Below are 22499 nucleotides of genomic sequence, written 5' to 3'. Positions count from 1 at the left end.
CTGGAGGGTTGCAAAGGTCTCAGGGAGGGGTGATCTCCACCTACTTGCTGACATGCATTCCAGCATCTTCCTGGGTGGTTCTGGCTGCCTGGCCAAGGGTGGCTTGGAGGTCAGAGTAACCAGAGAACGTCACTGGCTATTCCTGCAGAGAGTTAACGCTCAGCAAGGACTGAGCTTCTAGTCCTGGCCCCATTTCTCCAGGCTGTGGGCCAGGACCATGGAGGAGGAGACATTCCAGCCCTGCACAGCCTGCCTTTGGCCTGGAGCTGTTCTGAGCAGTGCAGTTCACTGATCTCACCCAGTATGTGTTGGGTGACTACTATTCACCACCAAGTCCCAGGGCACATCATGTCACCACAAGGTGGCCCTCACGTCCCCTTGACCTTCTCAGGGTACGTGCCTCTACCTCCGCCTTCCCCACCCATGAGGATTCACTGCAAACTCCCTCCAATCATGCATATGAGAGATTAGCATTTCATATAGTCTTCAAATCTACATCTACTGTGTAAGGTCACAGCCACCCTGCAGCCCAAGATAAACAGGACATTCCTTTGTATTCATTCACCCTGGTCCAAGTCCCCATATGGACTGAATGTTTGTGTCTTCCCAAAATTCATATGCTGAAGCTCTACCCCCCAGTGTGATGGTATTAGGAGGTGGGGCCTTCAGGGGTCATTAAGTCATGGGATGGAGCCCTCCTGAATGGGATTAGTGCCCTTATAAGAAGAGATAGGAAAGAGATGATCTCTCTCTCCTCCATGTGAAGATACAAAGAGAAAATGGCCCTCACCAAGAACTTGACCATGCTGGCACCTGGATCTCAGACTTCTGTGCTCCCCAACTGTGAGAAATGAATGTTCGTTGTTTAAACTACTCAGTCTTACAGCAGCCCAAACTGACAGCACATCATCTCTCCCCGGGATGACTGCTTCCATCTCTCGCCTCCTGCCTCTGACTCTGGGAAGTGGACTCTGAGGAAGGGCTAAGAGGGTGCACTGGGGAGTGACTCCTATAAGTGTAAAAGGGGAGGAAGCAGGATTGAGCAACAAGACGTGTCCCAGGGAGCTCAGAAGTAGAGACTCTCCATGCGGGCAGTTCTGCACTGGACAGCAATGGCGAGGCCTTGACCACCCCCTGGTTCAGTCGTGGTCTGAGGCCACCCCAAGAAGAACATGGCCACCTAGACAGCAGAAGCACACCTGGAAGTGCTGATAGGTGGAGGCAGTCAGCTGGCCAGGCTCCACACCGCTACACAGCAAGTCCTACATTGAAGGGGGATGTCTGTCTGTCACCTACCCCTGTAGTCTATTCTCAGCACAGCAGCTGGGGTGATCCTGTCAAAACCTAAGTCAGGCCATGTCACTCCTCTGCCCCAAACCTCCAAAGACATCTTACACAGGCCTTCAAGGGCCCACAAGATCTGCCCCATCTGCGTCTCGCCTGTTGCCTTTCTAAACTCACCTCTCTTTGTTCACCTGCTGCAACCACACTGACCTCCTGCTGTCCCCCAAGCCAGGAAACACCAGGCACACTCCTTCCCCAGGGCCTTTGCATCCTAGGTTCTCTCTGTCTGAAATGCTGTGCCCCCAGATAGCCACAGGGCTCTCTCCCTGCCTTCAAGGCTTGCATCAAATGTCAGCTGCTTAGTGAGGCGTTCTCTCCTCTTCTACTAGAAATTGAGGCCGGCCGCAGTGACTTACGCCTATAATCCCAGCACTTCGGGAGGCCGAGGTCAAGAGATCAAGAGATCAAGAGATCAAGACCATCCTGGCCAACACAGTGAAACCCCGTCTCTACTAAAAATACAAAAATTAGCTGGGCGTGGTGGCATGCGCCTGTAGTCCCAGCTACTTGAGAGGCTGAGGCAGGAGAATCGCTTGAACCTGGGAGATGGAGGTTGCAGTGAGCTAAGATCGCACCACTGCACTCCAGCCTGGCAGCAGAGCAAGACTCCATCTCAAAAAAAAAAAGAAAGAAAGAAAGAAATTGAAACCTGCCACCCCTGCCCTCTCACTCCTCCCTACTTCATTTCCCCCAGAGCATTCATCACCATCTAACATGTTCTACATTTTATTATCTGTCTTCTGGCCAGCTAGAATGTAAAACCTCTGAGGACAGGGATTTCTTTGTTGTTGTTCCCTGGTTATCTCCACTGTCTAGGATGGCACCACAGCACACAGGAGGTGCTTAGTAACTATTGCTTTTAATAGCAAAAACCACAATTACTTTTCCACCAAACTAAATACTTATTGAATTAACAAATTTATATACAGATCTGGTGCCCTGCTAGGTGGTGGAGATATAAAGACCCAGCTGCCTGCCCTCAAGGGGCTCACAGTCTAATGGAGGAGAAGAGAATAAAGATAAGTAGACCATGCACCAGGGAATGGGGAAAGGGGGGAAAGGGGAGTGGTTTACTAGAGACAGAGTTTCGGTGTTGCAAGATGACAAAGTTCTGGAGATCTGTTGCACAACAACGTGAATATACTCAACACTAATGAACTGTACACTTAAAATCCTTAAGATGATACATTTTATGGTAGCTGCTTTTTAACGCAATTAAAATTTTTTAAATAACAAAAACAAAGCACCATGGATAGTAGCTGAGCTGTTGAGAGCACAAAGGTACACCTAGCACAGAGGGGGCCAGCAAGGGGACTTCTGGGAGAAGGCAACAACTGAGAAAAGTCCTGATTCACAGCGTTCAGCATGTGAGGGTGCTCCATGCAGAGGGAACAGAAGGGACAAAGGCAAGAGCGCACAGAGAACCCCATCAGTGAGACCTGGTTGGGTCACAGCGAGAAGGGTGAGGGGTAAGGCTGGAGAAGTGGCCATGGACTGGAGGTTGGGGAGCCTAGGGCTTACCCAGAAGGTGATAGGGAGCCATAGATGGCTTTTCAGCAGGGCGATGTTGGTCAGATTTCTAGGGAAGTGTGGAGGCTGAGTTGGAGGGGTGGGGCTAGAGGCCAAGAAACCAGCTGGGAGGCCACTGAGGTGGCAGCAGCCTAAACAGGACCAGGGCAATGGGAATGCAGGGAAGCATGGGGTTCCAGGGACATTTCCAGGTGGAATGGCCAGGTTGTGGTAACTGTTGTCTTGGTTGATCCCAGCTTCTTCATCCTCTGGGGAAGAGGCCGAGTTATTCAAACCTCCAAAGCCCTTGAGGAAGGGGTCAGAGCAGGGTGAGGGCAGCCTTGACGTCACTCCCCAGCCCTCCACTGGCTCTTCCCTCCTTCCCAGTATACTGAATCAGAAAGGCTTTGGGAGAGCTGGGCCCAGCCCCAAGAGAGGAAAACTCGGTAGTGAGCAGAGGCTGCAGTGGGGGCGTGGTGAGAACCAGCCTCCAGGGGCCTCGGTTCTCATGCCCTCAAGGGTCAGAACTAAGTGGGGCAGTTGTTAGCTTCAGAAATCCAGGAGACTCAGTTCAGCCTGGCCCTGAGGGAGAGGCCTAGAGGGGATGCCAGCCCAGCCGGATCCCCCAGGGCAGCTAGCCCTGAAGTTCTCAGGTCTGCGTGTCCCCAAAGATGTCCTCCTGCTGGTCCCGAAGACAGAACCCTCAGGGACCCAGCCCTGGGGCCCAGGGAATCCAAGGACTAAATCTTGCTGTGGAGGAACAGGGACTTCTGTGCCACCAGCCCCAGGGCCTCAACAGCCCCCTGCCACCTTCCCTTTCCTCAGCTGCGCCAGCCCCTACCACCCTCTAAGAACAACCCACAGACCCCTTTTGTTACAGTATCACAATGTTTTTAGCCACCACTCACTTGAAAAACTTTATGTACCACTATTACACTATGTGCTTTGATCACACTGTATGCCCTCAACCCCACAAAGTAGATACTATCACTATCCTCATTCTGTAGAGGAAGAAATTGAGGCACAGGGATTTGAGTAACTTGCCTAAGGGTACAGGAGTCAACAGCAAAGTCTCAACTCCTGGGCTCAGCCACCAACAAAGTCTCAGCACTCCGAGGGCAGTGGCCACAGTCTCAGAACCCCACAGCTCCAGGCCCTCGAGCCACACTCATGCCGCCCCTCTACCTAGAATGCTCTTCCCTTCCACTTGGCTAATGGAAGGGGAAAAGCATTACCTCTCCTCCAGGAAATGTTTCTAACCAAGTCCCCTGGGAATCACCCAGTACCTCTCAGGCGAACTTTCCACATTTATTATCTTACCGTTATCCAAGAGCTGATATGCCCAATCCCTGCACCAGCCAGTGAGGGAGGAGGACAGAGACCAGGTTTGGCTGGTTCCTCAGGGTATCCCCAGGTCCCCAAGCAGCATCTGCAGCACAGCAGATGCTCACTGATGTTCATCCACCTGTGATGCCTGAATGCATGACAGCAGGCTCCGCATAGCCCTTTCATTCCTATGGATGTCCCCCTACACCACCCGGCCACCATTTAGAGGCATAAGAATGGGATCCAAGCTAAAGGTCAGGTGGTTCCCCCACCCCCAGTCTCAAGGAGTCCATGGGAATTGCTTAATGGCCTCTGATTGTGTAGCCTGCCCAGACATGGAGATGTTTGAGAATTCTGGAAGAACGTGGGCTGGGTGTGGGTAGAGACCCCAGCTCCACCACGTATGCTGGAAGTGTGGATTACAACCCCTGTCCCCCATTGGAGCTTCCCGCGCCGTGATTAGCCTTGATCGCCTCATCCTGGCACACTAGGGCCAGCCAGCCACCTAGCAAATGAGTGGTCCCCACACGCCATCCCCATCCGCCCACCCCCCACAGCCCCGCAGGACAGTTGCCTAGATCAACAGCCCTTACTGCAACCCTTTCAAATCCAGCCATCCTGAGAGATCCTGGCCTGGGAGAACTCCCCTTACCCGGCCAAAGAAACAACGGGAGAGTTTACCGTCTGGAATACCTGGTGGAGAGAGAACAGAGGAGAGGAAGGGTAGGTCAGCCCCTCGTGCCCCTCCCCACCGCAAATCTCACAGGCCCACCTCCCCGGAGTGGGTTTAGGGAGCCTGCACCTCCCAGTCCCCGCCCCCGCCCTCTCTCCAGCGCCCGCCGCCCTCCCCGTCGCGTTTCCTGCCCCCACCCCGCCCCTCTGCGCTATTTAAGGCGCCCCCGCCGCCCGTGCGGTCCAGCAGGGCTCCCGCGGGCGTCACTCCGGCCATCGTCCCCACCTCCACCTGGGCCGCCCGGCAGGCAGGCGGTGAGTCGGGGGCTAGGAGGGGACCGGGGGCGCCACCTGCTCGCGGGAGGCCGGGCGGAGTCTTGGGTCCTCCGATGCCATGCCGGGACGGGGGTTGCTGCCGAAGGCCCGCCGCCACAGAGCCGCGCTTACCCAGGTGGCCTTGGCCAGGCTCCCACCCTCTTTCCATGGAATCCTTGTAACAACCCGAGGCGGGAGGAATACTATTGTTTCCACTCTACCGTGGAGGAGACTGAGGCGCCCAGAGGTTGTTCCTTATCCAAGGGGCCACAGTTACTAAAAGCCAAGATTTGAACCCAGGGCTGCTTCCAGAGCCTGGCTCTAAACAGCTTTGCACTTGGGAAGAGGCACCTCCCCCTTGGGAACTTTGTGGCCTGTGCCTCACCCTGCAATGACAATTCCTTTCAAGAGTCTAGAATTTGCCAGCATCAGCTTTGGAGGTGGAAGGGGGTGGGAGTGGAGGTGGAGGAAGAAGACGGGACCAAGTGTCCCTCCTCAAGTGGCAGGTGGTCATTATTGCTGACCAGTGGAGCTAAAGGATGATGCTGGCTTCAGCTCCTAAAACCCCTCCCACCGCCCAGCCCCTGCAGGCTCAAAGATTAGAGTGAAGCCAGCTGGGTAAGATATGAAGCGGGGAGCAGGGACCTGAGGCTTTGAGCCCCCTAAGAAGCAGAAGATAACACCTCTACCATCAGCACCAGCTCCCACTGTCTGGGGGTAGCCAGCCTTGGGCAAAAGGGAGGAAGGGCTTAGCCCAGCTGCACAACTTTGGATAAGTTCCTCAAATTCTGTTCCCATAGGCAAAGGAGCCTCAACTGCACCCAGATTTCCCTGGTCTGTGTCCATCCTGGGGCAGTGGCTCGGGGACAAGAGGGACATAGATGTCTGATTAGGCAGGGACCTTAGCCAAAGCAGAATGAGACCATACAAACAGGTTGGCAGCCATCATCCAAAAATCTGCTTTGGGTCCTGCCTGCACTGCTGAGTGGGAGCCTCCGGGCCAGTCCTTCCCCTTCCTGAGCCTGGGTTTCTTTGTAGGTAGAACGGGCGTGGCAGACCTCCCTGAAGGCTTGTTGCTGGGCGAACGAGAAGGATGCCATGCTGACACGCTGACGTGCTCTGTCTCCTTGCAGACGGAGGTCCGGGAGCCATGGGTGACTGGGGCTTCCTGGAGAAGCTGCTGGACCAGGTCCAGGAGCACTCGACCGTGGTGGGCAAGATCTGGCTGACGGTGCTCTTCATCTTCCGCATCCTCATCCTGGGCTTGGCCGGCGAGTCAGTGTGGGGTGACGAGCAGTCAGATTTCGAGTGTAACACGGCCCAGCCGGGCTGCACCAACGTCTGCTATGACCAGGCCTTCCCCATCTCCCACATCCGCTACTGGGTGCTGCAGTTCCTCTTCGTCAGCACACCCACCCTGGTCTACCTGGGCCATGTCATTTACCTGTCTCGGCGAGAAGAGCGGCTGCGGCAGAAGGAGGGGGAGCTGCGGGCACTGCCAGCCAAGAACCCACAGGTGGAGCGGGCGCTGGCGGCCGTAGAGCGTCAAATGGCCAAGATCTCGGTGGCAGAAGATGGTCGCCTGCGCATCCGTGGAGCACTGATGGGCACCTATGTGGCCAGCGTGCTCTGCAAGAGTGTGCTAGAGGCAGGCTTCCTCTATGGCCAGTGGCGCCTGTACGGCTGGACCATGGAGCCCGTGTTTGTGTGCCAGCGAGCACCCTGCCCCTACCTCGTGGACTGCTTTGTCTCTCGCCCCACGGAGAAGACCATCTTCATCATTTTCATGTTGGTGGTTGGACTCATCTCCCTGGTGCTTAATCTGCTGGAGTTGGTGCACCTGCTGTGTCGCTGCCTCAGCCGGGGGATGAGGGCACCGCAAGGCCAAGACGCACCCCCGACCCAGGGCACCTCCTCAGACCCTTACACGGACCAGGTCTTCTTCTACCTCCCCGTGGGCCAGGGGCCCTCATCCCCACCATGCCCCACCTACAATGGGCTCTCATCCAGCGAGCAGAACTGGGCCAACCTGACCACAGAGGAGAGGCTGGCTTCTTCCAGGCCCCCTCTCTTCCTGGACCCACCCCCTCAGAATGGCCAAAAATCCCCCAGTCGCCCCAGCAGCTCTGCTTCTAAGAAGCAGTATGTATAGAGGCTTGGGGCTTATGTCACCCAACAGAGGGGTCCTGAGAAGTCTGGCTGCCTGGGATGTCCCCTGCCCTCTCCTGGAAGGCTCTGCAGAGATGACTGGGCTGGGGAAGCAGATGCTTGCTGGCCATGGAGCTTCATTGCAAGTTGTTCTTGAACACCTGAGGCCTTCCTGGTGCCCACCAGGCACTATGGCTTCCTCTCCAGAATGTGGCTTTGCCTGAGCACAGACAGAGTCAGCATGGGATGCTCTTGGCCAAGGGTATTGGGGGCCCTCTGGCCTTTTGCAGCTGATCCAGAGGGACCCAGAGCCAACTTACCCCAACCTCACCCTATGGAACAGTCACCTGTGTGCAGGTTGTCCTCAAATCCTCTCCTCACAGGAAAAGGCGGATTGAGGCTGCTGGGTCAGCCTTGATCACACAGACAGAGCTTGTGCCGGATTTGGCCCTGTCAAGGGGACTTGTGCCTTGTTTTCATCACTCCTTCCTAGTTCTACTGTTCATGCTTCTGAAATAAACAGGACTTGATCACAAGTAGGTGTGTATTGATGCCATCACGATGTGCTGGGGGTGGGGGGATAGAGTTATTTTGCCCAGGCTTCCTTTACTTCTTGGTCCTGTATAATCTCTTTGGTCTCTATAACCCCCAACTCCAGCCAACACCTTGAACCCTCAAACTCATACCTTCTGCCTCCAACAGCCCTGATTCCTAAATGCTCTGCCTTTTGAAATGCCTCAGACACTATCTTCTTTTCATCCCCACTGCTCCAGCGCATTAATCAGTGGTCAAAGCATAAATGTCCTTGCCCTGCCTCCCCCATGCCATCGTCGCCCTGGTCAGACTGCCCCCTGCAAAGTGCTTCCTTACTGGATGGTTTGCTCTCCAAGCGTGCCTGCCAGCCAAGCCCTTCACAGTCCAGTTCAGATGGGCCCTGCACTCATCCCACCTCATCCTCATCCTTGGTATTTAGGAAGGGAGGTTTAGGTCACTAGTCCTTCCTACCTTGGCCCTTTCTAGTCTGCCCACCAGGAGAAGCAACTGAAGGATCTGCTTCATATCTGCTCTCCATGCACCCAGACCTCAGTGAGGACAATGGCAATGTACAGAAGTGGAAGAGACTGAATCTTGCCAATGAGCCACAAAAACTGCAGAAATAAAATGAACAATTGAACTGGGTCTTGACTAGGAGTTCACTGGGGAGGGAAGGAGAACACTGAGCATTCAAGCGGAGAAAACTGCTTGTGCAAAGTCAGAGGAGGGATTGACAGGCTGAGGGGGCACTTAGGTCCTGATGAGCCATCTAGATACAGGAGGCGTGGCTGAGGATGGGCCCACTGCTGGCAGAATTGACCTATGTGGAGGCGACCCAGGTAGGGGAGAGCACTAGGTAGTGACCCTCAGAGGCAAGCTGGTTGTCCTCCCTTCCCAGGGACATCTGGGGCTAGGGTTGAAGAAGGAAAGTGTGTCTATCTGATGTGGCCACATGCTTCTCCTTGAGAGCCACGATGCCTTTACAGCAGGTTGGCAAGTTGGCCCCTCTCCCATCAGGATGGGTGTTGAAAACACCAGCTCTGTATCCCTCATGCAGAGCTCACTCACTCACGCGCTGCAGCGAGTCTGAATGCTCAGCCTAATAAATTACGACCCTCTTCCTCTTCCTCTTCCAGCTGTGGTTCCCATTGTTCCCTCTGAATCGCTGAAATTGATCAGGCCAGCTTCCTCATGGCTCCCAGATTCACCCAGTATGTTCCCACCCTGCCCCTGTGTCAGCATGCAGTGTCCCTGCCCCCCAAACTTCGAAACTCCACAAATCCTTTAAATACTACTGGACCCTGGAAAAGGGCTTGGTGCAGAAGAATGAGATGAGCTTATCACCAGAGGGCCCTGAATTTAAATGCTGTGGTCTGGAGTTAATCATTTCGCTTCTCTGAGTCTCAGTTTTCTAACCTCTAAAATGCAAATAACATCACCTGCCTCACAACTGACAGGAAACCAAATAAGTGAAAGTATGTGACTGTGCCTGGCTCAGTAGTCATGCAGTAAAATTAAGCTCACACCTTTCAGCCAGACTAACATAGGCTCTTCCTCCAGGAAGCGCTCTCTGACTTCTCCAGCTAGTCTCCAGCAATGACCTCTACCTCTCAGGGATCTGAACCACTGCTTGATTGAGTGAGGCTGGGCTCAATCCTGAAAGCCTCAAAAAGGAGGCTGTTCATATACGGGAAGTCCATGACCACTGGAAGTTGAGGTCCTTGTCGAAGAGATTCTCCTCCAGCCAGGGTGAGAGGCCAGAGGCTGCAGGTTAGAAGCCAGCGTTAGAGCCAGCATTACCTGAGGGGCTTGAGAGCCCTGGTTTGGTGTTTCTGTTATCCCCAACCTTTCCTACTTTGGAAAGATAGGAGAAGAAGGGTTTCAGTGAGCAGAGATGGCATCCTTCCCCTCCCTCAAAGCTCACCCACTCTGAGCTTGATGTCAGAGCCGGGGTCAGGCTGGGGCTCAGGAACTTGGACCTTTGGCAAGACAAGTTGGGTCCTAGACTGGCGGCCACACAAACACAAGCACATATGGGCTGGGGCTTTAAGAGTGAGGACAGTGTCATGGGGCTGGGATCACACCATTTGGGTTGGGGGTATGGTGAAGACTTTATGGAGAGAAGAGTGGCCGTAAGCCCCATCCCACCTGTATTCCCTTGCCAAGGCTACTGTACCAAAGTACCACAGACTGCACGGCTTAAGCAACAGAAACTGATTATCAGTTCTGGAGGCCAGAAGTCTGAGATCAAGATATCCGAAGGGCTGGTTCCTCCTGAGGGCTGTGAGGGAGACTGTTCCAGGCCTCTCTCCCAGCTCTGGTGTTTTGCTGGCAATCTTTGGCATTCCTTGGCTTTTAGACGCATCACTCCCATCTCTGCCTTCATCTTCACCTGGTGTTCTCCCTTTACCTGTGTCTCTGTGTCTAAATGTCCCCTCTTTATAAGGACATCACTCATATTGGATTAGGACCCACCCTAATGACTCCGATTTAACTTGATTACCTGAAAACACCTTATTTCCACATAAGGTTACATTCTGAGGTATTAGGGGTTAAAACTTCAATATATCTGGCAGGAGGCACCGTTCGACCCATACGACCACCCTCGTGGCCCCACCTCACCTCCAAGCACTGGTCAGGCAGGGGGCTCTGGAGAATGCTAGGTTTGTTGGACGCAGGCATCTCCTTGGTGATGTCACTAGGATGAAACACAGCAGGTTCACACCTTTCTTTTCCTTTGTTTCCTTCTTCCTCTCACCAGCCTATCCCTTGCTGCCACCAACCAAAATCTAAGTTGACAGCTAGTGGCTCTCAGTTAGAGAAAGCGCCATCGTTTGGAGTTAGGAGACTTGGCTCCTACCTCGCACCCCTCATACGTGCTTGACTATGGCTCTTTCCCTTCTCTAGGCCTCAGTTTCCCCATTGTGAAATGAAAGAGTTGGATGAGAAACACGTATGTGACAATTAGGTATGGGCAGCGTTGCGTGTGGTAACCTGTCACTGATCATTGATCTGAAACTCATGAGTGATGTGCTATTTCACATGAATCAGAAAAAAGTCAAGGTTGTTTCTACAATAAGATTAACTCCAGTCACTTAAATTCACATTGCCTTCCTGAGTAGGAAAGACAGGGATGGGGTTATGTGGAGTGCACTGGGAATTCTGCATAAACCAGGGTCATCTTATCTATGACCGATGGGAGCATGAGAACATCACGGGCTGCACATAAACAAGGCTGTCAAGCTGGGTGATGTCAAAACTTCTTCCCAATTTAACATGCCGGCTCACTGGCCACTGGCTTGCCAGCCTCATGGTTCTATCACCTCCAGTTCCTTGACTAGGGATTCTTCGTTTTCATACCAACCTCAGCATGACTACTGACATTTGCAGGAAGAGGTATCCATTACAGGATTGTCAGAACATCTCTCTCCACCTTTAAGAATCTCTCTCCAGCCTTGGCTCTGATCCCAGAGCCATAGGACACCCAGTTCTGCCCTTCCCAAACAGTACTGCAGCCACATACAGACAGCCACCAGGTCCAGCCTGAGCCTGCCCTCCTTCCATTCCTCCAGATAATCCTGATTTCCAGAAGTCTCTGGCCAACCTGCAATTTGTTTACTTTCCTTTTTTTTTTTTTTTTTTTTTTTGAGACGAAGTCTCCCTCTGTTGCCCAGGCTGGAGTGCAGTGGCAGGATCTTGGCTCGCTGTATTGCTCCTGGGTTCAAGCAATTCTTGTGCCTCAGCCTCCCCAGTAGCTAGGATTACAGGTGTGCACCACCATGCCTATTTTTAGTAGAGATGGGGTTTCACTATGTTGGCTAGGCTGGTCTCGAACTCCTGACCGCAGGTAATCCACCCGCCTCGGCCTCCCAAAGTGCTGGGATTACAGGCGTGAGCCACCATACCCAGCCTAATTTCCTCTTAACATGTGCCACCCTCCCTGTATGCTGGACATGACACTCCAGTTGGTCCGAATCCAGATTATTGCCTCTCTTGCCCCAAAACTTCTACCTCTCTTAATGCAACCTAAGATTATAATTTTTTTATTTTCTCCTCCTTTACATATATATAAATTCTTTTGAATTATAAAGATAATGCATGATCATTGTAGACAGTGAATGAGATCCCACCATCCAGAGGTAACAACTGTTAATATTCAGAAGTAATTTCCTCCAGCCTTCTTTCATGCATATTTTAAAATAAAATCTTAGTAAAGATATACCTACAATTTTATATTATGCTTTTTTCATTTTATGATAAATCATAAGTTTTGTCCCATGTCGTTAAGAACATATTTTTGGAAATACCACTTAAAGGCTTTATCAGTGCCTACTTAAACCATGACCCTGATATTGGATTTTTAGGATGTTTGCAACTAATCATCCTCTATTATAAATTGTACTGTGATGCAGATGTCTGTACCTAAATGTTTTCCAAATTTCTATTTCCTTAAAAGAAAAAGATATTCCAGAAGTAAAATTACTGGGTCACGAGGTAGGAAATTTTAAATAAAGAAAATTTAGGGGCTTTTATCTGATTGTGAAAGTGATTCATTGTGGGTGACTCAGAAACATAGAAAAGCACAAATTACAAGAAATGAAAGCACAAACTGCCTCTGAGTGGGAATTGGGGTGGAGCTGCAAACAGGAAAGTTCATTGAAAGCACCTTGGCCCAGGGATTCCACCCCCGCACTGAGCAGCTAGGTGACCACACCTTCCCAACTCTGTGAAGAGGTGGAGGTTTATTCTCTGGAGAGGATAAAACAGAGAAATGCAGCCAGGTGCAGTGGCTCACGACTGTAATCCCAGGAGGGAGGCGGAGGCGGGTGGATCTCTTGAGGTCAGGAGTTCGAGACCAGCCTGGCCAACATGGCCAAACCCCATCTCTACTAAAAATAGAAAAACTAGCCGGGCGTGGTGGTGCGCACCTGTATTCCCAGCTACTCGCACTCCAGCCTGGGTAACGGAGCGAGACCCTGTCTCAAAAAAAAATAAATAAATAAATAATCGAGAAATGCCAGGCATAATTGAGGGTAGGAGCACCATAAATAAAACAGAGGAATTAAGTGGAAGTTTACATACTAAACAGTGGGTCCTTCTGCCTTCTCCCCAAAATTGGCTTCCAAAACACTGGCTGATGGATCAGGCTTTAAAAAAAAAAAGAGAGAGAATCTGATCTAGCCTGAGGTCATGGAAGCCTGCCTGCAGGAGGTGGGCTTCAGAAAGCCTGAAAGGTGAGAAGGAATGATCTAGGAAGAGATGGGAAAGAGCATTCCAGGTAGACGGAATAGCACTTTCAAGGCTCTGAAGAAGGAGGAAGGGGCTTGATATATTCGTTGTTCAGGGTTGTTTTTGATACAGACTGCCAAGCTGCTTTCCAGAAAAAAATTACTCATTCATTCAATAGCGTTGTATGAAAGTGCTCATTTCAAGGTATACATACAAGCATTATTGTAATTTTTAAATTCCTTTGCCTATTATTAATTATTAAACAGGGAAAAAATGGTATCATGTTTCAATGAGTGAGGCCTGATTACTAGTGAGTGTAGACTTCTATGTGTGTGTGTGTGGCAGGTCTTACTCTGCTTCCCAGGCTGGAGTACAGTGGTACAATCTCGACTCACTACAACCTCCATCTCCCAGGCTTAAGCAATTCCTGTGCCTCAGCATCCCTAGTAGCTGGGATTACAGGTGCGTGCCACCATACCGGACTAATTTTTGCATTTTCTTGTAGAGATGGGGTTTCACCATGTAGCCTAGGCTGGTCTCAAACTCCTGGACTCAAGCAATCTACTTGCCTCAGCCTCCTAAAGTACTGGGATTATAGGCATAAGCCACCATGCCTGGCTAGTGAGAGTACATTTTTTAACATGTACTTCTTCAGCACTTATGTTTGTTCTATGAATGTTTTTTGCCTGTTTTTCTATCAGGTTTTACTATTTTCTGATCAACTTGTATAAACTCTTTATAGATAGAGGATATCAACCCTTTATCCGGCATATATTATAAAAATTTTTCTGTATTATTTTGTTCCTTTGTCTGCAGATACTTTTAATTTCTATGTAGTCAAATTTATGGATTTTTTTCCTTTCCAGTAGCTTTAGGCTTACACTGTTATCCCCTTTTCAATATTATTTTTAACTTTATACTTTAACCTGGCTTGAACATAATAGGAGACAAATAATTATTGAACAAAAGACAAAGCATGAACAAACAACCTAATTTTAGCATATAAGGTGAAGTGCTAACTTTTCCCCCCAAATAATCAATGGTTTTGGCAGCACTTATTGGATAATCCTTCCTATATTAATTTGTGATAACAGCTTCACTATACTACGTGTAACAGACTACGTTTTATAGACTACCTATAATTCTGTTCCATTAATCTGTCAATTATGTGATACTACCACTCTTCATTAGTGTAGCTTTCTAACACAATCTTTTCGGGGTTTGGTTTGGTGTGGTGTGGTGTGGTGTGGTGTGGTTTGGTTTGGTTTGGTTTTGAGATAGGATCTAGCTCTGTTGCCCAGGCTGGAGTGCAGTGGTGCGATCTTGGCTCACTGCAGTCTCTACCTCCTGTACTCAAGCCATCCTCCCACCTCAACCTCCCCAGTAGCTGGAACCACAGGCACACACCACTATGCGTGGCTAATTTTTGTATTTTTGTGTGGAGACGGGGGTCTCACTATGCTGCCCATGCTGGTCTTGAACACCTGAGCTCAAGCAATCACCCATCTCAGCCTCCCAAAGTGCTGGGATTACAGGCGTGAGCCACCACACCCTGCATGTCTTAGTATCTGGTAGAATCCATTTTCCTCTTGTTACTTTTACTTTTCTTGAGAATCCTGGAAGCCAGGTATGTATTTTCTATGCAAGTGTTTGGAAGAGTCTTGTCGGTGGATCTGACAGATCCAAAAGAAAAAACCTAAAGATACGGGCGCCAGGGGCTCTCCAAGGAAACAGACAGCTAGATGGCCACACAATGAAAATCACACTCAGGAAGTCCTAACCATGCATACAGATCGTCCAAACAGCTTCTTTTTTCCCATTAAGTTGGGTTTTTATTTGCCTACTGCAATGGTTAGAGTGTCCAAAATAAATGTTTTGTTTATATTTGTTGAACAGACTTTATCTTCTAAATATTCAAAGATACTCTTCTAGAATATTTTCAGGTTCACAGCAAAACTGAGCAGAAGATAAAGAGATTTTCCTTATATCCTCTGCCCACTTCCCACATGCACAGCCTCCTCACTGTCAACATCCCCCACCAGAGAGGTACATTTGTTGCACTTGATGAGCCTACATTGATACATCATTATCACCCAAAGTCCATAGTTTACAGTAGGGTTCTCTTTTGGTCAGACAGTGTTTTAGTGACCCTCTTTTAAATATGAGCACATGGGTGAGGATCCCAGGCATTTGAGAAAATCATCTTATATGAAAGAGTCTAAAATAATCAGAATAAAGCTTTCCAGAAAAAAGAGAGATTATGCATGGAGAATAAAATATTTTTAAAACTATTATTACTTTATTCAGAAAGATTTTATCATATCTTTCTGATATGATAAAGAGGGTATTGCAGTCATGAAATAAGATAATACTCCAAGAAACAGCTACATAGAGAACAACAATGACAAAACCAAGGTATTGGAAAGTAAAAGTATGACAGCAGAATTGAAAACTTCAATAGAAAGGCTGGAAGATAGTGAAGCAATTCCCCAGAAACTAGAATAAAAGAGAAAGATACAAACAGTAGAAAATATAAAAAATGATTTGAGGACAAGTCCAGAAGCTCTAACAGAAGCTTCAGAAAAGAGGAGTAGAGAAAATAGGAATGTAAATAATCAAAGAAAATTCAATAATCTCTAGATTGAGAGAGCCACTGAGTGCCCAGCCCAATGGATGAGTATAGGTCCACTCTACTGAAAATTTTCAGAATGCCAGAGACAAAGAGATGAGCCTACGAGTTTCCAGAAAAGAACATAGTTTCACACGTAGGCTCAAGAATCAGAGTGACGTCAGACTTTGCAGTAACAATACTGGAAGCTACAAGACATTGGAACAACGCCTTCAAAATCCTGAGGAACACAATTTTCAACGTGGAATCCTATACTCAGGCCTGCAATCATTTTAATAGCATAATTCCTTGAAAGTTTGGATACATTACTTGCCTATAAAGCCAACTGGATTCAGTGTCTTTCTTATATGTCATTCTTCAAAAACTTTTTCACTGTCTTCAGCAACTAGTTATCTATTCAAATTCTCTTTGTCATAAATCTCTCTTAGTAATTTAGACTTCTTCACCAAAAAAAAAAATGCTTATTTGAATTAAGTATTCAGGTGTCCTTATCTCATCACACCACATATTCTCATTTTATTTAAATTTTTACCAAAAGCCCTAAGTAAAATTGTTCCTTGACATCTGTGTATGCCATGTGAAGATGTTTTATAACTAAGGTTATGCTAGTTTTATAGTAAATTGGAAATATTTCCAACTAAAACCCCTGAGCCTTTTATAAGTGGGATGTCACTAAGCTATTACTAAATATGAGTTTATGTAATTGGGAATTTGGGCAATGAAAGTGACAAATATGACATCTGTACCAATTAAATGCCATCATATCCACTTCAGCTCATTGATCCAACTAACAAGAACTATCCTCTTAAACCTGGATTTTGTCAACCAGAATATTGGCCACTCTGGTTTTCATAAATCAGGTTTATCCTTCATCTGATAAATCTAAGAAGCTTAATGCAATTAAGTGGCATTCCCTGGTGGAGATTATGCTTATTCCTGAGTTTGAGGTCTTTGTTAAGTGAAAAATACTATTTCTAAAAGAATATATCCCTTGCTCCACCCAACCCCACAGAATGGGAAATAGAAAAGCAAAGCATCACAGAAGGCTGAGGTTAGGAGGCCCGATTATCTAGGCCATTTGCTGATTTCAAGGAACCTCCATCAGTTCAGCTCAGTGATGACCCAGAGGAATCTCTAAAACCAAAAATAGGAACTCTTGTGTAAAGGGAGGGTGAATTCCCATGAAAGGCAGACAAAGGAAGTCAAGTCCAGCACAGGGTCCATAATGCTTTCCAAGAGGTGATGTCCAGGCATTAGGTTAGGATAACAGGTGGAAAAGCCAAGCTTTAGCAACGGGAAGAACCAGCCTTATCCTATGGTGGTCAGTCCTGCCAAGGACTGAACCAAGGATAGGGAGCCCAGATGGTTTGCCATCTCTAGAGAGGCCTCCAGAAGGACTGAGCAGATGACAGCAGGGTGTGTCAGAGCCAGACATACCTAGAATAGAGATAACAAGGGACAGGCCAAGACCAAGAACTTTACCAACCCAACAGCAACATCAATGGGATTTTTGACATTATTTACAAATAAGGTTATACATACAATTGTGTTTCAGCACGTCTGTTTAAAAAGCACTTAACATTCACATATTTGAAACATTCCATGATGTTTGTAACTCTGTCTATACAATTCTTTAATATTTACTATGGTGGCCGGGCGTGGTGGTTCACACCTGTAATTCCAGCATTTTGGGAGGCCGAGGCGAGTGCATCACTTGAGGTCAGGAGTTCAAGACCAGCCTGGCCAACATGGTGAAACCCTGTCTCTACTAAAAATACAAAAATTAGTTGGATGTGGCGGCTCACTCCTGTAATCCCAGCGACTCAAGAGGTTGAGGCAGGAGAATCACTTGAACCCAGGAGGCAGAGGTTGCAGTGAACTGAGATCACACTACTAGACTCCAGCCTAGGCAACAGAGAGATACTCTGTCTTAAAAATATAAAATAATAATAATGTTTACTATGCCAAAAAGTGAAAATGCTCCAAGCTTCTCAACATCTGAAAGGCTTTAAAAAGAGTAAAAAAAACTGGACCAAGGAATTTTATATTATGGGTTTCCAGGTCTTTTAGGGTCTGAACTATGCATCCCCAGTGCTCAGAATCAGGGAATTCTTACAAAGAGCAACTATTTTCTGAATCAGGGAAATGAGTTCATTAAAGTTTATAGAATTTAATTAAAGTGAATTCAGAGATTCTGACAGGACTCAGCAGGAAACTCTTTCAAGACTGTGAAGTCTATGAGGTTTTTGCTTTTGTTTTTGTTTTTCAAAGAATATGAAGAAGAACATAGGAGATCTACCCTATCCACAGCCACATTAGAAATGAATTCTAACAGACTGCATGAGACGCAGGCAAGGAACACAAAAAGGAAAGGAAAGTAGGCTACATCCCTGGACCTGGAGTGGGGACAGGCTGGCAGCAGCGGGCAAGGTGTTAGGTGTTATAATAAAATGGGGCAAATAGGGATCCAGCTCAATAAGAGAATTATCTTCCCTGGGGTTAGCAGCTGTCTCTGAACAGACATATGAATCCCTTCCTATTGAGGAGAGCGTCCTAAGATCAATTGAAGGCAGATTCTGTCCTCCATCATGGCAGCCAAAGTGAAGAGACAGTACCTTTGTACCAAAACCTAGCAAGCAGGGCAAGCCCATGACTTAAGTTCAGCCAACCAGATGCTTCCACCCAGGACCCTCCAGAAAGTGCTACAAAGGCACAAAAAAGGTAAAGATAAGCCCAGTAGTATGATAGTGAGTGACTAGGGACTACAGAATCCAAGAACAGAGCAGGACGTGTCCAGTGACAGCGTCATCAGATAGGAATTCTAAGCAAACTATGTCCATGATGGTATGAATCTTGGCTGGTGTCTTAGCCAGTTTGTGCTGCTATAATAAAATGCCTGCAAGTGGGTAATTTATTTTTAAAAAAAACAAAAACAAAAATTTATTTCTCACAGTTTGGGAGGCTGGGAAGGCAAGATCAAGGCACCAACAGGTTCAATGGCTGGTGAGGGCCTGGTCTCTGCTTCCAAGATGATTCCTTGCTGCTGTATCCTCCAGAGAGGATGAATGCTGTATCCTCTCATGGTGGAAGGGACGGAATGGCAAAAAAGGAGGGCCTAGCTAGTCCCATCCAGCCCTTTATAAGGTCACTAATCCCATATATGAGGGCTCTGCTCTCATTACTTAAATTACCTCCTAAAGCCCCGACCCCACATCTTAATACAACATTGGCAATTAAGTTTTGACATGAATTTTAGAGGGGACACAAACATTCAAACCACAGCATTCTGCCCCGACTCCCAAAATTCATGTCCTTCTCACATGTAAAATATTTGCCATTAAAAGTGATAGCAAAAACTGCAATTACTTTTGCACCAGCCTAATATCTTCCTTCCATTCCAGTAGCCCCAAAAGTCTTAACTCATTTCAGCACCAACTCAGAAGTCTAAAGTCCAAATCAGATATAGGTGAGACTCAAAGAAATGATTCATCCTAAGGCAAATTGTCCTCTAGCTGTGAGCCTGTGAAATCAAACAAGTTATGTGCTTCCAAAATACAAAGGTATAATGAGCATAGGACAGACACTCCCATTCCAAAAGGGAGCAACAGAAAAGAAGAAAAGGGTAACAGGTCTCAGGTAAGTCCAAAACCCAGCAAGGCAAACAGCATTAAATATTGGGGCTTAAGAATAATCTTCTTGGCCAAGCACAGTGGCTCATGCCTGTAATCCCAGCACTTTGGGAGGCCGAGGCAGGTGGATCATGAGGTCAGGAGTTTGAGACCAGCCTGATCAACATGATGAAATCTTGTCTCTACTAAAAATACAAAAATTAGCCAGGCATGGTGGCGCACATCTGTAATCCAAAAAGGAACCCAAAAGGAAAGGAAAGGATAGTAGGGTACATCACTGGACCTGGAGTGGGGACAGGCTGGCAGATGCGGGAGAGGTGTTGGGTGTTATAATAAAACGGGGCAAATGGGGACCCAGCTCAATAAGAGAATTATCTTCCTCAGGAGGCAGAGGCAGGAGAATCGCTTGAACCCAGGAGGTGAAGATTGCAGTGAGCCTAGATTGCACCACTGCACTCCAGCCTGGGCAACAGAGCAAGACTCCATCTCAAAAGAAAAAAGAAAAAGAATAATCTTCTTTGACTCCATGTCTGTCCCACCTTCTGGACACAGTAAGATGAGGGTTGGACCCCCAAGGCTCCAGGCAGCCCCACCCCCATGGCTTCTCTGAGCACAGCCCACACAGCAGCTCTCAAGTGTTGGAGTTAGGTGCCTGTGGCTCTCCCTGGCTGACATTGCATGCTGGTGGCTGGTGGCTCTACAGGTCTGGGCTCTTCGGGGGCAGCCCTGCCTCCAAAGCTCTACTAAGCATTGCCCAAGTGGGGGCTGTCTGCAGTATCTCTGACCTCACAGCTCTGCTGGGTATTACCCTAGTGGGGACCCTGGGGTGGCCCTACTCCCATGGTCACTAGGCATTGGCAAGGCTCTTTGAAGCATCCTTTGAAATCTAGGTGGAAGTAGCCATGCTTCCATAGCTTGTGCACTGTGTGCACCTGCAGAGTTAGCACCACAGGAACATTGCCAAGTTTTGCCATTTGTGCCTTCCAGAGCAGTAGTTCAAGCCATACCTGGGCCCACTTGAGCCACAGCCCGGGTGGTTAAGGAGCACTGTACCAGAATTTGGGGAGCAGAAACTGAAGGCAGAACTGGGCAGTGAGTCCTGAGGTACCATGGGTGCCCTGGGCCGTTCCCTTGAAACTATTCAGTTCTCAAGGCCCTGGCGCTCTGGAACTATAATGGGAGTGGCAGCCTCAAAAATCTCCAAAATGCCTTTGGGGTCATTCTTTCTTTATCCTGATGAATAGCATCTGGCTCCCTTTCATCTGTGCTAACTCCTTATCAGACATTCACTTGGCTACCCCGTTGGTATTCTCTCCTGAACACGCTTTTTTATTCTGTACGTAGCAAGGCTGAAAATTTTCCAAAGGCTTAAATTCTGCTTCCCTTTTGATTATAAATTCCATCTTTCATTCATTTCTCTCTTCTTACATTTTACTATAAGCATTCAAGTTAAATCATCCAGCACCCTGAACACTTAGATTTCTTCTGCCACATACCCTAGTTCATGGCTCCTAAGTTCTGCCTTCTACAAAGCAGTAGGGCATGAACACAATTCAGCTAAATTCTTCTCCACTTTGTAACAAGAATGGTCGTTTCTCCAGTTTCCAATGACACGTTTCCTCATTTCCATCTGAGACCTCATCAGGATTGCCTTTACCACTCATATTTTACTTTATTTTTTATACACAGAGTCCTGCTCTGTTACCCAGGCTGGACTGCAGTGGTGCAATCCTGGCTCACTGCAGCCTTGACCTCCCGGGCCCAAGTGATCCTCCCACCTCAGCCTCCCAAGTAGCTAGGACCACAAGCATGTACCATCAAGCCTGGAAAATTTTTTTATTTTTGTAGAGGTAGGGTCTCCCTATGTTGCTTAGGCTGGTCTCAAACTCCTGAGCTCAAGTGAGCCTCCTGCCTTGGCCTCCCAAAGTGCTGAGATTACAGGCATGAGCCACAGCACCCAGCATACTACCCATATTTTTACCAACATTCTGTTCACAACCACTCAGTCTCTAAGAAGAATTAGGCTTTCTCTACAGCTCTCTTCTTCTGAGCCCTCACCAAAATTGCCATTCATGGTGATTAATGCTCTGTTCAGGATCATCTAGGCTTTTTTTGGCATACACCTCCAATCTCTTCCTTCCAGCCTCTACCCATTTCTCCGTTCCAAAGCTGCTTCCACACTTTTAGGTATTTGTTATCATAATGCCCCACTTCTCATACCAACTTCCGTCATAGTCCATTTGTGTTGCCATAACAAAATACTTGAGAGTAGGTAATTTACAAGGAATAGAAATTTATTGCTCATAGTTCTGGAGGATGAGAAGTCTATCCTGGCAGGTTTGGTGTCTAGCAAGGCCCTGTCTCTGCTTTCAAGATGGTACCTTGCTGCTGCACCCTTCAGAGAGGACAAACACTATGTCTTCACATGGCAGAAGGGATAGAAGGGCAAAAGTGGGGGGGTGCTATTTCCCTCCACCCTTTTATAAGGTTGCTAATCCCATTCATGAGGGCTCTGCTTTCATGACTTAATTACCTTAATTACCACTTCTTAATATTATCACATTGATGATTAAGTTTCAACACAAACTTTAGAGGGGACACAAACATTCAAACTATAGCAACTGGGCTTTTGCCTTCTTGGATCCTATTCAAACCTAATTCCATCTTCCCATCAGTTGTACAAGTTATATAATACCTTTTCAATTAAATTCCTTTTCTGTTTAAATTAATCAGAGTCCATTTTTATTGCTTTCAACCAAGAGTCTTGACTGGTAAAAAGCTTGTATAATTCTCTGACACAGTCCATAAATGTCATTATCCAATCATTCATTAAAAGGTTGACCAGAACAGAGACTAGAACAGTCTTAACACAGGCAAGTAGCAAGCTTTTGGAAACCATACTTAAAAGTACTTTGACTAACATAATATCACATACACGACTGTAATGACACGTGGTATTTCTAAATATCATGACTATTCATTCAACAAATACTTACAGAGGGTCTGTTATGTTCTAAGCATTGTAGGAATTAGTAGAAAACAAAACAGATCTGGTCTCTGTCTATGATGAGCTGAGAGTCTAATGGGAAAAGCAGAAGTTAAATAAGCATGTAAGATCACAAAATATAAAAACACTATGAAGGGAAATAATTTCCCCATGAGAA

The 22499-nt window shown here is 47.7% G+C and overlaps 1 protein-coding gene across 2 annotated transcripts; it reads left to right on the top strand.

Moving 5' to 3' along the window:
- The first annotated feature begins 5087 nt into the window (after positions 1 to 5087).
- Positions 5088 to 7860, top strand: GJA4 (gap junction protein alpha 4). 2 transcript variants are annotated; one of them, XM_054496912.2, is made up of 2 exons: positions 5088 to 5166; positions 6205 to 7860. In XM_054496912.2, the coding sequence occupies exon 2, from the start codon at positions 6317 to 6319 to the stop codon at positions 7316 to 7318; it is 1002 nt and encodes a 333-aa protein (XP_054352887.1). In that variant the 5' UTR covers positions 5088 to 5166; positions 6205 to 6316; the 3' UTR covers positions 7319 to 7860. The 2 variants fall into 2 exon arrangements, with proteins under 2 accessions (XP_054352887.1, XP_054352893.1); XM_054496918.1 differs by having other exon boundaries at positions 5094 to 5166; positions 6300 to 7860.
- The last annotated feature ends 14639 nt before the right edge of the window (positions 7861 to 22499 follow it).

The sequence above is a fragment of the Pongo pygmaeus genome, chromosome 1 (assembly GCF_028885625.2).
Source record: "Pongo pygmaeus isolate AG05252 chromosome 1, NHGRI_mPonPyg2-v2.0_pri, whole genome shotgun sequence".
NCBI lineage: Eukaryota > Metazoa > Chordata > Mammalia > Primates > Hominidae > Pongo > Pongo pygmaeus.
Note: the sequence above shows the minus strand (reverse complement) of the source record. Positions and strands in the feature narration are given on the sequence as shown.

Excerpts from the sequence above, each read along its gene's own strand:
- GJA4 (XM_054496912.2), top strand. The coding sequence starts at position 6,317 with ATGGGTGACTGGGGCTTCCTGGAGAAGCTGCTGGACCAGGTCCAGGAG.